The sequence below is a fragment of the Aristolochia californica genome, unplaced genomic scaffold, assembly GCF_029961685.1.
Source record: "Aristolochia californica isolate CCGP_79_NKW_82.1479 unplaced genomic scaffold, dmAriCali1.0.hap1 SCAF_4, whole genome shotgun sequence".
NCBI classification, from domain to species: domain Eukaryota; kingdom Viridiplantae; phylum Streptophyta; class Magnoliopsida; order Piperales; family Aristolochiaceae; genus Aristolochia; species Aristolochia californica.
In genome coordinates this window covers 42,720,796-42,737,403 of record NW_027182103.1, presented here as the reverse complement: position 1 = coordinate 42,737,403, position 16,608 = coordinate 42,720,796, and the positions used below count along the sequence as shown (strand labels likewise).

Sequence of the window (16,608 nt, the reverse complement as noted above, 5' to 3'; positions counted from 1 at the left end):
AATCTTTATTTATAACAAGAGTTAGGTACAATTACAAAAATATTCTTACTTAAGTATAAACCCTAATATCTCTATATCTCTTATTCCACGTGTCTACTTCACATGAAATTTGTTCTATAAACATAGTTGGACATCAAGATATAAATAAAGATAAAATAAAATAACTAAAATGCCCCAAGGTTTGTTTTTCAACAAATAAAAAAAAGTAAGAATTTGGTGACAATAGAAAACAGTTTTGCAGTGTTTTTAATCTAATTTTAGGTAAAGTTTGCAACGAAATTTGGAAGAAAATGTTCAAGGTGCTTAAAAAGTTAGAACAGAAAAAAATATAAAATCGATTGCCGTACGTTTTATGAAGCTGATGATGATGGCCTGTATTTTTTACTACGGATAAATAAATGGTGAGAAAGTGCGAAGTTTTCAGAGTTGCTGTGGAAGCGATATATATGGAACAAATTTATTATCCCCTGGCACCAATTGCCCCTAATAAATCAGGTGTCCAAAATTTATTGATTTCAACAAATAGTCCATACAGAATCTAACGCCAATATCCACCTGGACGCACAGTAAACCAGTGGAGAAGACATACACCTACGTATCCTTTGTGGTCTGATATGGCATTACCCATTCATGTTCACTGCATGATCTTTTTCAAACAAGCTACACTTTCCGCAGAATATATTTAGCGTTAATAAGTCTCCCTTCATTCGGTGATCCCGTTTCCTGAACATAGAAGCCAGTCGAAACAGGTAATCAAAGACGGCAAAGAATGATCATTCTAACAAAAGTCTTTACATTGAAGCAATGGCCACTGCCCTATAGAATAGCTGGAAAGTCTTCTGACCACAATATCGGCCACGTTTATTCACATTGTGGAGCCCATCAGCTTCACAATAAATAGCCCATAACATAGATTTTCTGTAGATTTCAATGAATGTAAATTTTGGGTAATTTCATTAACTTATGCAAACATCCAGTAACGTGATGTGGTGTTCTATAATTCCTCCAGCATCTGAACGGTTGTACACAGTGAATAGCAATTTGAATTTGCTTTCCTGTAACTTTGACTGGATGTGTAAGAACAAAATTTTGTGGCCCTGGATTGGTATACATGTAGAAAAGATTAGAGATGGTGCCTCTTGGGATAGACCGCTGAATCCCAATCTCATGTTGCTAAAGCACCTTTTTCATTTACAATTTCCATGATAGGTGCAGTGAGCAACATGCGGTCAGAACCCGGTGCACCGAAAGTGACAGTTGGGGGTATGACAAACAGGTTAAATTCTGGTGATCATGTCAAATTTGGGATGTTACGATGGGTATCTGCAAAATCTCGAATAATGCGCTTCAGAGCCCTTCCACCCTTCCCTTGCATGTGGTAACCATGATCATTCCTCCCTCCACTGGTCATGCTTTGAAGGTAGTCTGAAGCAGCACTTGCAAGGGCCTTTAGCCATGTGGGCACAAGGATTTCTGCTTCCCCTTGCTTCAAATATTCAGGCGGCAGAGCTTGAACCTGTGACCATCATTCAAAACCAATAAAAAAAGATAAAAAGGTAAATCTTAAAAAAACAAAGTTCACTATGGTTCAATTCACGGTAAGGTATAGCAAGGATATCATGCGAATGCCAGTAGAGGGGTTTTCAGTTCAAAGGGTCAAAACTTCTCTTTCCTCCCCACAGTTTAAGCAGTCATCAAGAGAAGCTACAAATACAACATAGAGAGTGCATAAAATACATTCCTTGGCATTCAAGTCAATGAACATTGTTAACCTCTCTAAACTTCAATCCTAGAACAAGCACTAGAATAAAGCACAATGTACATACTGTTGAAAGCATCCATTTGCGCAAACAATGCCAACCAAGAACAGTCTTCCAAGAGCTACTCTCACTTAGACTGCAGATTGCTGCTAGTTGTTGCAAGATTGTCGCTGTCTTGTGAACCTGTTAAAACGGCAAGTGACACCAGTAGTACAGAGGGTGTCATAATAGGCATGCCTAGCAAAAGAAGCATGATCGCTGCATGATAATTGTTGAATCATAAAATAATTTTCTTCTTGCTAATAGTTACTTACATGAAAAATACAAGCCTATATTATTCATACAACATAAATGCGAATTGTTTAGGAAAAGTTGGCAGAATGAAATGTTTCTCATCACTGATATCAGGTAATCTTATCTGTCAAGTTTTTAAGACGGAAAGAATAACATGGCTCGGGTTTGGCTGATTTATGCATATGATACTTGTCATATTACCCAAGTGATGCACTTCCTCTGACAGATGCCTTTTATGGACCAACAAGTTTACTGTATTATGTGCCTTCAGTGATGGCAGAAGATGCAGAGTATACCTATTGATACAGCTTACTCCTTTTTTCTTGAATGATGGATAATTGTATTAAATAAGAAACAAAACTACAAGACAGTGAGAATATGGCAAATGGAAAATAAAATAAAAAATTACAAAAAGCAAAATAAAAAATACAATAGTGCTAAGTGGTGAAATTCATGTTTGCAATCAGCTTGAGGAAGATCCCATCCTTAGCTAGGGAATCTGCTACTGAATTTCCAGAACGATGGATGTGTTGCCAAGAGATCTGAAGGTGTATATTAAATCTGCAATTTGGAGGAACTGCCTATCAAATTGCCAAGGAGGATAAGTCATACTTTTTCCCAAAGATATTTCATGTCTATGATTAATGGGTGTAAAAAATAATTCCAATATTGTCGAATGCCCTCAAGGAACAGATGTCACTTCTGCCAATGTAGAATCTACTTCACCAATGGGTACTGAAAATGTTAGTAGAGAGACGCCCTCATGATTTCTGATAATTCCCCTGACTCCACCTGGCCCGGGATTGCCTTTAGAGCTCCCATGAAAATTGAGCTTTAGGTGACCAAAAGATGGTGGTTTCTGATACAGCTTCTTTTAATAACTGATTCAATATAGAAGCATGGAATTCCCTTCCTACCGGACATTTAAAACTCAGCTTTGATGGCAGTGGTAAAGGGAACCCAGGACCATGTGTGGTATAATAGGATTGATCAGAAATGGCCTCACACTACTAACTTTCTCAGGCCCTATAGGTATTCAGCTATGGCTGAAGTAAATGCAGTCTTGCAGAGTGTTAGGGTTTATACAGAACATTTCTTTCAGCAGTAGTTGATTGAAAAATGATTCTCAAGCTGTTATCTCTTGGGGGAAAGGCTTCACCGACCCACCATGGTGTTTTGATAGACATATTCTCCAGCTTATGGATATTATTGGCTCGTTGCAGTGCTCTTGGAATTATGTCCATCCATTGGCAAATTCAGAGGCAGATGCATTAGCTTAAGAAGGAATATCACAAATACATCTTGTTGTAACTAAGATTTTCAACTTTCTTATGCATTATTAGAATTCCTTTCTTTTCCTTTCTTTTGTATTTTTAAATTCTTTTGTACCTACTAGTTTAACTTTTTTTTTTATAATATTCATTCACCATTCAAAAAAACAACCACTTGAATTCATGAACAATCGTATCAGATCAACTTGACATTGTCCTCCTATAAAGCACCAACCACTGGAAGTTATCCATAAATGACCTACAGGAAGAGGTAAACTCACGATTAAGGCATGACATACAGGACATCATGTTTCTCATTGAGATCTTTCTGCCCCAGACCCGTAAATGGAGCTTTATGACATCATATTTCTCCTTGGCAATCAGTCCAAGCTGACCTAATTGACGTAGTAAAAGGTAAAGAAATTAGGGTTGGCTTAGGTCTGGGCAGAGTCACTTGGTTCAAGATGCAGTTTGGATTGGCCAAGTTCTGATCATGGCCTGGATCATTTCCATTACAAGTAACCCATTTACGCCTGACTTTAAAGTAGCACAACTTAAATAGCACAGCTATAGTAGTCACGGTAATTACCTGGTATATCTAAAATTAAATCAAATAAGTATTTGTCACAAGGACTAAAAGACAGTAACGTACCCTTGACATAGCTGATACACCAAGTAGAGCATAAAGAATATTTGATATCATCCCTTCACCACTATGAGCTAAAACCTGAACAGCTATCGCAGGCAATGTTCCTTCAGCGATACAATTGATAGATTCCAACAAGGAGTTCAGGCTAACCTCTAGGAAACCTGAAAAGTAACAGTAAAATCGAAACATAAATAGACATTGATAAGAATCTTCCTTACTGAATCTTATGAAGCTTTGAAAGTGTGAAGTAAAAGGAGTCATTTATTACAAAGACTGATGCCCAAATTCCAGCAGAGAAGTAGCAGGATAACACACCAAGGGCTAAAAAAGTGAATGTAGTTAATACTCAAGGAAGTATGGCAAAACTGCTGTTCTCTTTTGCAAAACAAGCAAGGGAAACAAAGGTGTAGCTAAGAGGGAACGTACAAAACAAAAGTCAAACAATGAAAATAAAGAGGGGACAAGGGAATAGGAGTTCCCAACAACAAGGTGTAGCTAAGAGATCCCTGCTTTCCCAAGGGAATCAGCCAACTGATTGGTTTTCCTCAGAGCATACACTCCAACTAATCTCAAACTACTAATGCTTCTGTCAAAATACTGAAGATGCTGCCATGGATCAGAGTGCCTGAAAGCCCAACTAACCACTAGTGCAGAGTTCCCTTCAACAGAGAAAACCAGAAACGAGTAGTATGAAAAGACCAAGCAGGAGGGCATGCATCTAAGCCTCTGTGGAATCTATACAAACAAAATGGCAAAGCATACAAGAATAATTATCCCTACCAAATTAGGAAACTTATTAGCCCAAAATAAAATGAGACAAAAAACTTTTTTTTTTTATGAAAGGTGATTTTATTATGAGAGAGAACAAAAGAACACAACCTCAAGGGAGCAAACACCTAACAAGTTATTGAAGGGAAACTCCCTGCTTGGCCAGAACATCGGCAACAGAATTAGAAGATTTTGGGATGTGAGACCAAATACAATAAAAAAGACTTACAATTTCTATAATTTCATAAAAGGTGTCCCAATGACGTCAAGGGAGAGCAGAAGAGCGTGCATAGGAACCAATCACCACCTTGGAATCCCCCTCGATGTGGATGGGGCCGATGCAGTGATCCCGGAAGATGCAGAGCCCATTGAGGAGGCCGTGGAGCTCAACCGTCGTGGAGTCCGCGATACCGAGATGACCGGCAAAAGAGATGATCTGATTGCCCATGGAGTCAAGAACTACACAGTCGAAACCAGCTTTCCCAAGGTTGCCAAGAGAGGAGCCATCAAAATTTAACTTAAGGATGCCGAGTTGTGGCGGTGTCCACTCAGTTACAGTTAGGGGCTTCGAGGTTGTATGAAGTTGGGCAAGGCAATGCCAATTGTCTCTAATGGAGGGTCCAGTGAAAGGGGAGTAGGCTTTCTTGGTGTGAAGCCAAGTAGAAATATTCCCTGAAATGATTTCAGTGACTCTCTCAGGGGATTCAAATTTGGGGTTGAACCGTCTTTGGTTGCGCTCATTCCAAAGACCCCATGGGATGACGACAGAGCAAGCAGAGATCAAATCTACCAAGGCCAGGGATGGATGAACCAATGAGCATACGACAGACGGCAGAGAGATCCACATGTATAAAAAACTGGATTAAATCGTTGTCCAAACCTCCCAAGAGAAGGGGTATAAAAGGAGCAGGTGGTTGACAGTTTCCTCAATAGATTTGCCAAAAGGACTTGTGGTATCCACTGCGTGCTGACCATGCTTTCTGAAATTGTTCGCCGAAAGAATTTTGTTAAGGCAAACGCTCCAAATGAGGGAGGGGCACTGAGACACCAAGTGAAAGCCACCTCATGCCCCGTACTGTGAGTGAGCCATCCTCTAATTAAGTGGTACGCAGATGTGACTGAGAAGAAGCTACTTTTTTCAGGCCACCAATTAACCTATCCCAGCCTCGAACCTGAATCTTGGTCAGCTGAATGGTGTCCAAAAGGTGATTGGCCTCCAGAGCTTCCGGATTCGATAGGCCCCGGCGAGGATGAAGATTCCACCCCCATCACATGTGGCCTCAACAACTAAAATCCTCGTCTGCAAGGAAAGGTAAAAGACACTAGGAAAAGACTTTTGCAAAGGCACATTGCCCAACCACCAATCCTCCCAAAATCTGATAGATTGCCCACATAGAAGCAAAAATATGAGGAGAAGATAGAAAGATTTCCAGATAGATGATAACCACCTTCTGCTTCCCCCGTTGGTCCACATAAAAGCTGCAACTAGATTTTTCAATCACCGGAGCCCAAAGGTCCTTGCATATGTGCCCCGAGAATAGAGGAAGCCTGAGGAAAGTGGAGGGGGTGGATGATTCTGTGAATCCCAGAACACCCATCATTTCTGAGAGAGTCCTCGGGTCAATGTTAAAGCCCATTAGTGAGGTTTTCCTCCAATTAACCTTTTGCCCAGAGCATAACAAGAAAAGCCCTAAAACCGCCTTGATTCTTCTAATACCATTCATAATTCCGTCCCCAAAGATCATTGTGTCGACAGCCCGAGGTAAGTGGAGGGGGTGGATGATTCTGTGAATCCCAGAACACTCGCCATTTCCGAGAGAGTCCTCGGGTCAATGTTAAAGCCCATCAGCGAGGTTTTCCTCCAATTAACCTTTTGCCCAGAGCATAACTCGAAAAGCCCTAAAACTGCCTTGATTCTTCTAATACCATTCATAGTTCTGTCCCCAAAGATCATGGTGTCGACAGCATATTGGAGGACTGGAATATCAAAAGCCGGAGAATTACTGGTTAGGGCTAACCATCTGCAATCTTTAGTAGAATAGAACATTGCTGAGAGACATTCTGCCACGATGTTGAATAAAAGCGGGGAGAGGGGATCGCCGTGTCTCAGCCCCCTAGAACCCATGAAGAAACCACAGGCTGTTCCATTGAGGATGAGCGAGTAGGATGTCGAGGATAAGCAGCTCCTGATCCAGAATCTCCACTGATCCCCAAAACCCATAAGGCTCATGAGATCCTCCAACATAATCCAATTAACACGGTCGAAAGCTTTCAACATATCCAACTTCAGAGCAAAACATGGTTTCTTTGAATGGGTGAAATGGTCGACAAGCTCATGGGCCGCCATAGTGGAGTCCAAGATGTTTTTGCCCTTTAGGAAGGCACTTTGACCACGATTGATCACTACAGGAAGGATCGTCTTGAGCCGATGTGAGAGAAGTCTGGCAATGATCTTATATGTGCTAGAAACCAAGTCTTGCAATGATCTTATATGTGCGAGCCTGCCATCCAAGGCTTGACACTTCGTCTCCTGAAGCACAATTATAGAAGGCTTGAATTGGGTCAGGAAGCGACAAATGATTGATCACTTTCGAGCAGAACCCACTCCCTGAACATTCCAGAAGATCAAAATCATTTTGGACTCCCGAAAAATTGATATCTCTTGGAAGCATGGCATGGTAAACCACCCCCAAAAGCCGGGCCAAATTCATCATATTTTGTCATGTTTCGTCATTGTACCGATGACGCTCGTTCTGAAGTTCTTCAATCAGCCTCTGAGAGAAGTTCTTCAATCAGCCTCTGAGATCTCTCATTTGGGGGTGGAAGGGGGAGATGGTTGGGTGCTGCAAGCAGTTGGGGGGGGGGGGGGGGGGGGTGCTGCCATGCTAGCAGTAGACTCACCTGACTGATTTGACACAAGGCGGGTCCTTTGGTATGTAGCCAAAATGGGTGATGATGGTAATTCCAGCAGGGGAACTGCCTCAGTTGTGGATTCAGAGTCCGATAAATCCTCGGGATCATGAGTAGAGTGCTAGGGAGAAGCATTCGTGGAGAAGAAAAACTTTAATAATCCTCACTAAATCACCCAAGAAATTGTTGCAGATAAAAGGCACTGTAAAAATTTTACCATGTGGTAGAGGTTATGCTAAAAAACTGCCCATGGGAAATGGAAAAGGAGTTCATGAGAGAACAAACTAAATTTTTAAAAAGAGTGCTCCCAAATTCCTAAATCTGAAGGGACACAATGAAGAGTCCATCCATTGCCTCAGCCTCCACAAAGAGCTTAAATTGATTGCTTTCTAACATAAACTACGCTGGTTAACTTTATTAGGTGTATGCGAGGATTTTCCCCATAGTCATAAGATGCGGGTGAATTTTTGGGGGCAGAGATTTTCCCAAGTGACACTTCTAGCTAGGAAGCATCATCGCCCAAATGGAATGATTTGCACCCATCCTGTCCACTTAATGAAAACCAAACAACAGCCTTGTTTGATACATATGCCATCACATATAATCTCTGCAATTTATAATCTTAAAGAAATATATCAAGAAAGGAAAGCAACTATAATAACATGAGCGTATGCACCTCATTATTAAGTTTATTGCTAGACTAATCTTTCAATTAGATAAGAAAAGCCTGTTTTCAACATCCATCTGGAACTGGGTCCAAGTACTAGTGCGAAACAAGATTTTAATTAGAGGTCCAGCATGGATAAGAACCATTTTCACCCTCACATGTGCCTAATAAGAGTTACTGCTTTGCTCCATATACAACTTTCATTTAACTACAGTCTTGCTGTTTGTGAAAGTTATGATGGTGAAATTATGAGAACATTCAACAAACAGCCTCAAAGTACTCATAACAAAACTGATGCAAAATAGTGTTATGGGAAAGTTTGGACAGCAGAACTCCCCACCCAAGATTGCTATGCATTGCTTGAAAGACAAACTTTATTTTACTGAATATTGAAGGCAGTAAATTTCTAGAATAAACAAACTTTTAACATCAATATAAAACATCTTCAGAAGTTGTTAGGAACATCATAGAAATAAGTAGAACAATTACTGAGGTACATAACTAGTACATGAACAAATACAAAAGACATTTTCTGCTTACTTGACATGTATGACATAGCTGCTAGGGCTGCCCCCCGATGCATAGCTGTACAACAAATGGCAGCTTTTTGAAAGGATGCTTCAAGTAGAGAACCAGAAGCTGCTACTACTTCCTGCAGACATGTAAATAGCTACTTAACAGGAGTTTTTTCTTCTTTAAAGGTAAACTATATTGAAACGATAGAAATCATGTTATCATTATTACTTGGGGAGAAAAAGGAAAACCTTAGGACAGCGGCGCACAAATATAGAAGTGAAGGTAGTGTAGGCCTCCACCAAATCAGGTTCTTGATCACATATGTAAGAAGAATTAAGAGCTGTAACTGAAGCAGCTGAGGTAAACCTTTCAAATGTGCTAATGAATAGAGGTCCATATTCTTCTCTGTGACCAAATTCCTCGATGACAACTGCAGCTGAAATATTTTTAACCAGCAAATAAGAACAGATGCAACACAAAACTGAAACTGGAGTAACTTAAGCAACATCCATAATATGCCTTAGTAAAGTTATCATGATCAATTAAGTGTAATTCTGATTGAAGAAAAATTTCCAGGAGGCAGTCTCCATTGTTTTCATTATCAAGAAAATTTCACAACAATCACACAAAAAAAGGAAGAATTTTGTCAGGAAAAATCAGCAAATTCCAAGATACTCTTGCATGCAGGGGGCAAATGCAGCTCTTGAAGTGATTAAATGAAGTTTCATAGAAGCCTGTTGCCCATTGAAGAATTAGGTTAATTGCCCTTATACCCTGGAATACAGCATTATGTTGACATGCCTCTGGTGTTAGCATCAAGTACACATACGATCAAAGATATCTATGCAACCCTCCAGATAATTTCTGTTAACTTTGACAAGTGACACCAAAAAAATTAAAGAAAAAAATTATTCAAATTCTGAGTCCTGCACAGGCAGATGGGGGGAGCTCCCCTGGCTCCTACTTTGGCTTTCAAATCTGGCACTGCTTGTTTAACCAAGTAAAGAGGATGACCAGAGATAATGCACCTGTACATTTTATACTTCTAATTAGACAGCAAACAGATTTCTCTCAAGCCATTTTTGAGAGGTAAAAATTTTTAGAAGAACAAAATTGGATCTTTTGATTGAACCTGCAGTCAGCTCCCTCATGTCAGAATACTCTGTTTCTGAATTTTGAATTACATAACAGGGGTTAATGCACTTGTAATAACATTAGTCTATTGCATGAGTTAGTAACAAACCAGAGAAGCTAAATTGTTTATTGTTTCTGACCAATCTTTTTGCTTCAATTTGATTCTTACACCCTTTTTGTCTGTTCTCTTCTATCGTTCCTTCTGCCTTATTGTTTTATTTGTTGCTTCGATTGTTTAACTTGCAATGTATAGTTTGAATTGTGGATTGTCTATATAAAGGTCTCTGATAAATATTACAAATACCATCTTCTGTAAAATCAGTGCTTGCCTGTCAGTAAATAAAACAAAATGTAGCCAAGTCAAAGAATTTTCTAATTTTTTATTCCCCCACCCCAAAAGGCCCAACCACAATCTTGATGAATGTTGTTCAGCAACAGAAAAAATATATTTTTATTGGGAATATGCAATCAGCCATACACAGCACAAACTATCATAAGAATGAAAGCTCAAGATCCCCATCCAAGTAATTTGATGATAACAAATCCTTAAGCCACTAATGATGTGCAGTAAGTATGCTTTAGCAACACAAAAAGCCCCAAAGAGAATTTCTGACAACATAACCATTTGACCGGCCAAGAGGCGTCTGAATGGCCTGTCAAAGAAGGGAACAAGTAACTCAAACCAGAAAGTACACTGTCTTAATGGCCTAGCAATACTTGTTTGATCGAACAACAAAGGGAAAGCTCTCGGAAAGCAACCTTCCGGGGCAGTGTATGAATGATATGAAAGGATGCTGAGCACAAGAAGTAAAGACAAAGCCACCATCCGAACAGTATGAAGGGCCAACTGTTCGACCGACCATAAGAGGGAAAACTCTCAGTTAGAGTCTGTTCGCCCAAACGGCCAACCCAATGAAGGCTAAAGAAGAAAAAAAACAGAAAACAAGCCTTGACAGGAAGAGTATTTGATTGGATAGACATCGTCCCAACAGACGAGAGAGAGAAAAGGTTCTATAAGAAACCATCAAGCTGTTTGTCCGAATGGACTGAAGAAATCAAAACAGGCATCTTATGAAGACTATCGGACTAAACTACACCCGTCCAAATGGCGCATTCAAGAAAGGCTGCCAAAGAAGATTCAAAACTTTGATCCAATGACTGTAAAATCTATAAGTGTCCTATTTATGTGATCAACAACTCAAGGACAAATTTTTTAAGTATTTTCTCACAATTTCAGATGAGATTTCATCGAGTTTACAAAAGGACAAAATGTTCCTTTCCAAGCTCTAAATTTTAATGTTGAGACTTGTTTATGTAAGATGATTTCGCCCCAAAATTTTAGTCTCTCGACTCCTAAGGTTTCCACAACCATTCCCAAACACTCTTACACTTTGAAAACAAAATTGGAGATTGAATTTGAGTTTTCAAAAAAGTAATACACCAAAGAGCTAAGTATGTTTGTGCCATCACTTAAATTTTTTTCCTTAGCATTATCCTTACTAGAATCATTGCACTTTTACTTTGAAATCATATTAATTGTCTATGCAAGGCTTCGGGGTAGAATATTAATTGGAAGAAAACCACTTTGCTTGGGTACTATATTGACGGTGCAGTTCTTCGGGATATGGCTGATTTCCTGGGATGCGCACTTGACAACACGCCAACTACATACCTGGGCCTCCCTCTATTTGATTCTCACCCCATGGCTACACTTTGGTTCCCCCTTATCGAGAAGATTGAGAAGAGGCATGCCACTTGGTAGGGCAAGCTCCTATCCACAATGGGAAGACACTCTCTGTTAAAGTTGTGCTTGGCGGGGCTACCAAATTATCTCCTATCCTTCATTCACTATCCGGCCTCTGTGTGTTCTAAGATTGATGCTATCCGTTGGCGTTTTCTTTGGAGAGGTTCCGAAGATACTTTCAAATATCATTTGGTCAATTGGAATGAGATTTGCCTACCTCGAATTAGGGTGGTCTACGCATCCGGCCTACGAAAGACATGAATTGTGCCCCTCCTCCTTAAGTGGATATGGAATCTCAATTCCAATCATATAATGGTTTGTGGAGGGAGATGGTGAGATTCTCTCTTCAGCTCTCGGGCCAGTGGTAGAGAGAGGGAAGCGCTCCCCACCGTTTGTCCCTAATATGAAAATTCATCTCCAATTTGTTCCCCACTTTCAAGGCCGCGACTTCTTTCTATTCTGGGAATGGGAGAACTCTTTTCTTCTGGGATGATGAGTGGTGTGGTCCCCGCCCCCTTATCGAGAATTACCCAAGGCAATCTAGGATTTTTTTTTTTTTTTTTTTAAGAAGAAGAAGAAGTGGGCTATCTAGGAGCTATCTAGGATTGCTATGGATTTGTCATGTTCGGTGGAAGATTCATGGAATAATCAGTCTTGGAACCTTCTCTTCCGTCGGGGTTTGAATGATGAAGAAGCCGCAACCTTCTGCTCGCTTTTATCCATCCTCAGTAGTGTCATCATTCAAGACCGGGTGCACGATAAGTTGATCTGAACGCCTAGCATCAACGATAGCTTCTTAGTTGCCTCAGTTTATTCCCACATCAGGGAAGATGATCCCAGCATGCCTGAGCACAAGGCCAATTTTGCCTGGAAACTCTCTGCACCAAATAAGACAAAAAAAATTCATATGGACAGACATTAGGGAACAAATCCTCACTGCAAACAACCTCCACAAGCGGGGCTTTACCGCCCCTGATAGCACTTGCTCTCTCTGCGGTGTTTGAGAGGAATTCGTTCAACAGGTACTCCTTCACTGTTGCTACTCTTGGAGAGTTTGGATGGAGATCTTTAAAAAAATAGGATTCAGTTGGGCCTTCATCAAGACCATTTCGGCACTTTCCATATGGTTTTGGGGATTCGACTGCATAGAATCGGCAAACCGCTTCTCTCTGCTTGCCTTGCCCATATCCTGTGGTGTCTATGGCTAGAGATAAACAACCAGCAATTCAACCTCAAATTCAGCAACCTAGAAAGCACTATCTTGCACCGTGGGTATGAGATCTAGCTGGCTGCACACTAGGAAGGAATTTGCCCCCCAGGCAGGCATATCCTTTCGCAGGAATTGGAGTCTCCTGGATCATATGGCGAGTCCCCAGAAGGTGCCTTCTACGCAAGAATAGGAGCCTCCTCATAGTGATTGCATCAAGTTGAATTTTGACGGGAGTGCTTCGGCTTGCCTGGGGCCGGCAGATGCGGGTGGAGTCTTTAGAAACCACAGAGGAGAGACCGTTCTTTCCTATGCGGTGCCGGTTGGTATTGCTGACTCCAACACCCTGAAGTGATTGCCCTTCTCCATGGGTTAAAAATTTTCAAGGACCGTCTTCATGGAAAGCTGCTTATTGAAGGGGATTCGAGAGTTGTTATTAGTTGGTGCTCTAGCACAGCCTCCCCCCTTGGTGTCATTGGCCCACCATTTCTTCTATATCACACATTGCATCTACTATTTCATGTACATGGAATCATATTCCTAGATCAGCCAATTCCTCGACTGATAGATTAGCTAAAATTGGAACATCCCAGCAATCTCTCATTGTTTGGGACGGCTCCCCCTCCATGTAATTTTGCTCTTTTGAGCCTTATAATATAACTCAGCACTATTTCAAAATAAAAAATAAAAAATTGACCAAGCAAGCTGAATTCAGGTGGGATTTGGATTGCTTTAAAGAATTCAAAGTTGTTAAAATCCAAGTATCTATTTTATTCATACACTTAGACATTGAATTGATTATAATGGGTCAAGTATATCAGTACCAGTGTTTTTTAACTTGTTCACATCATTACTTGAGGGGCTCACGTGGAAATTGATATCAGTATTGACCTGCATTAAATGTTTTCCCCAATTTGAAAAACGAAACAGAGACTTACTCTGACCTTTGATTTTGAATCTAATCAATTAAGAACTTTAATCACTGCTATTACATAGTGTGGCTTATATGATTGGCTGTGTGTATATTGTGAAGTTTGCCTGATTGAGAGGCTTTTGTAAAGGGTTGAACTGTAAATAAGTAACCATTGCGAGCATAGGTCAAGGTTTGTGTAGGCAAGACCAAACCTCATCTCAATTGTTGAGAGAAGCTTATGTGGTTGGGGATTAGCTGCTAATAAGCCCTCTGTCGGTCTAAGCTATGTTGCTTTGCTGGCTTCTATAATCTCTTTGAGGATATAGGCTGAAAACCTTGATTGCTACTGTGAGAGCTTTTAGTCCTTGTGTGGGCAACCGATGCTATAAATCCCTTGGCAGCTCTATGCAAGTGTGTACGGTTTGCTGTTGCAAAACCCTCTTTGAGTCTAGGCAAGTATGCCTACTTAGCTGCTGGAAATCCCTTTATGGTCTAGGCTGAGAACCTAGTTTGCTGATTGTACATCTATGTGAGGGTATGCATTGTAAATTGGTTGTTGTGGTCAATCTGAGTGACTTAAGTCTCTGTGTGGGCAGTATTATAATTGACTATTGAGGCAATTTGATGTAGACGAAATTTGACATCCGAACATAGTGAATTAACTGTTAGGTGCAAACACTTTGAGAGTGGATTAGCAATGCAATATAGGATTGTAAACTACTATAAACCTTTCTGTGTTCCTTGTGTGGTTTACTACTTGCCCTTGATATTTGACTTTGAAATTAATAGTGCACATCGGAATTATTAAAAAGTGTGGACACAATTTTAACTAAAAGAAATTAGAAATTAATAGCAAAATTAATAAAACTTATTCACCCCCTTCCCCCTTAAATGAAAATATAATTTTTTTAAAACTCAATCCCCAAAGGATAGATGTCATAAACCCAGCTCCTTAACTAGCGACCGATTACTGACACCAATAAGATAGCAGTTGCATAACTAAAAAGGCATTTTCAAAGTAAAAAACGAAAAACTAAAAAGGAAAGAAGTACCAGTTCTCACAAAACAATCGTGGCTTTGAAATGACAGGAAATTCATAGACAGGCAGTCTAGTACTTTGGGTAATAACATCAGAAAGTGCTGGCCTGCAAATAGAACAAATTCAGCCATGCTCTAGAAATCCAAAACTCAAAGTACGTTTTTCTGTTAATAAAAATGTATCAACATCTCAACCTGATGACTGAAATGCCTGTGAAAGGGCTCGACAGGCTGCTATTGATAAATTACTATTCTCCATGTGCACTGATCTAAAAAGCTTCTCAAGAAGCGGCCAAAAAACTCCAAGCAGAGCCAGGATTGTATCATCTTCAGGAGAGGAGGAGACTGATAGATGACTGAAAACAGTTCCCATCCTGAAAGAGATTGAATAATGGATTAGTTGATCTTAGTGTTTTATAAACGAACTTGAAGGCAGCCATAGGAAGTTTTTTAAGAGCATAACAATATGAGAAAAGGCACTTAGAATTGGAGAATCCATGAGTCTGTTAGTTGTCTTGTTCTGTCAATATATATCTCCCCATTTTGGGATGTGAGTGCTAAGATAGATCAGTGAATTCTCTAAAGCACATAATAGGAGCTAGTCCATGTATTGCAATCACAAGGTTATGGTCTTGGGAATTATAAACTGTTCCAACTTTACTCCGTTGTGGATGAAAGATGCTGTTAGATATTCTAACATAATCAGCAGATGAGAATTCATTGACCAGGGTCAAATACCAGCTATATCTAGGACCATAAAGGAAACCTGAGCATTTTCTAAATTAAAGAGTTTCAAGAGAAGTATATACATATGTTTCTTCTTTTTGTTGAATGGCAAATAAGATTAATAAGACAGAAGACATAAAAACGGCCAATTCACCGAGGGGAACAACAAAATGCTCAACAAATATATCACTGAAAAGAGACGGTGCTGCTGCTTACAACAAGAGATTTCCAAACGGCACCCTCCCTACCAAGGATACCCACCAAAAATCCGACTGATCAGAGCACGGGGTGCCAAGTGATGGTGAGAAAGCTAGATAATCCAAGATTCTCAAAAGATAAGAACAAAGTAACCAACGATATGTTGTCTTTCACTAGTTTTTCTGTATTTTTCTTTCTGATTCTGCTCTTTCTATTTATTGTCCTGTTTTTTTCTTTATTTTCCACTTGATGAAAACGATTTCTAATTGTATTTGAAAATTAATAAGTAGGAAACACTAAAATCAAGAAAATGCCCTAATTATTTCATAGTGCATAAAATATCTCTCCTTTTGAGCCTCTAAAAGCAAACCTGTGAAGACCTCTGGCTGCAAAGCTCAAGGCTTGTGTATGAGCTGCTGGGTTTTGCCTTGATAAATGCTCATTTTCTGCATCAATCTAAAAGAATAATAATGTGAAATATATAAGTATACACATGGAGCAACAGAGAATCCGAAAAGTTACAAAAAATGGAACTTTCTTTAGGACAAACACCACAACAAGACACAACAAGTGAGAATTCTTGTAGCTGCATTAGCAGCTACAACACAAGATTTGGTGGTTTACAGAAATAGCTCAGTCCAAGACCCAATGAGCTTTTACAGATTCAACAACCACCCTCTTCCACAAGAAATAGCAGAGAAAAATCTAACACCAAAAACTAAATTTGGATTTCATTAAAATACACAGAGAATGGAGAAATACCACTTTACCTTTCTCATCTCCTTTTTATGGTAAAAGATGTACATGTTCTAT

General features: G+C 39.8%; 1 protein-coding gene across 3 annotated transcripts in view; it reads right to left on the bottom strand.

Moving 5' to 3' along the window:
* Window positions 1-537: 537 nt before the first annotated feature.
* The window catches only part of LOC137962371 (transportin MOS14), an 83,931-nt gene continuing 67,860 nt past the window's right edge, over window positions 538-16,608 (bottom strand). The window contains exons 17-24 of one of the 3 annotated variants that reach the window (XM_068809194.1): window positions 16,166-16,251; window positions 15,067-15,245; window positions 14,886-14,978; window positions 9,084-9,271; window positions 8,860-8,971; window positions 3,978-4,135; window positions 1,827-1,943; window positions 538-1,516 (exon numbers count right to left, since the gene is read on the bottom strand). In XM_068809194.1, the coding sequence (XP_068665295.1) occupies window positions 1,292-1,516; window positions 1,827-1,943; window positions 3,978-4,135; window positions 8,860-8,971; window positions 9,084-9,271; window positions 14,886-14,978; window positions 15,067-15,245; window positions 16,166-16,251 (1,158 nt within the window). In that variant the 3' untranslated portion in view covers window positions 538-1,291. The other 2 variants (XM_068809196.1, XM_068809195.1) reach the window with 2 other exon arrangements.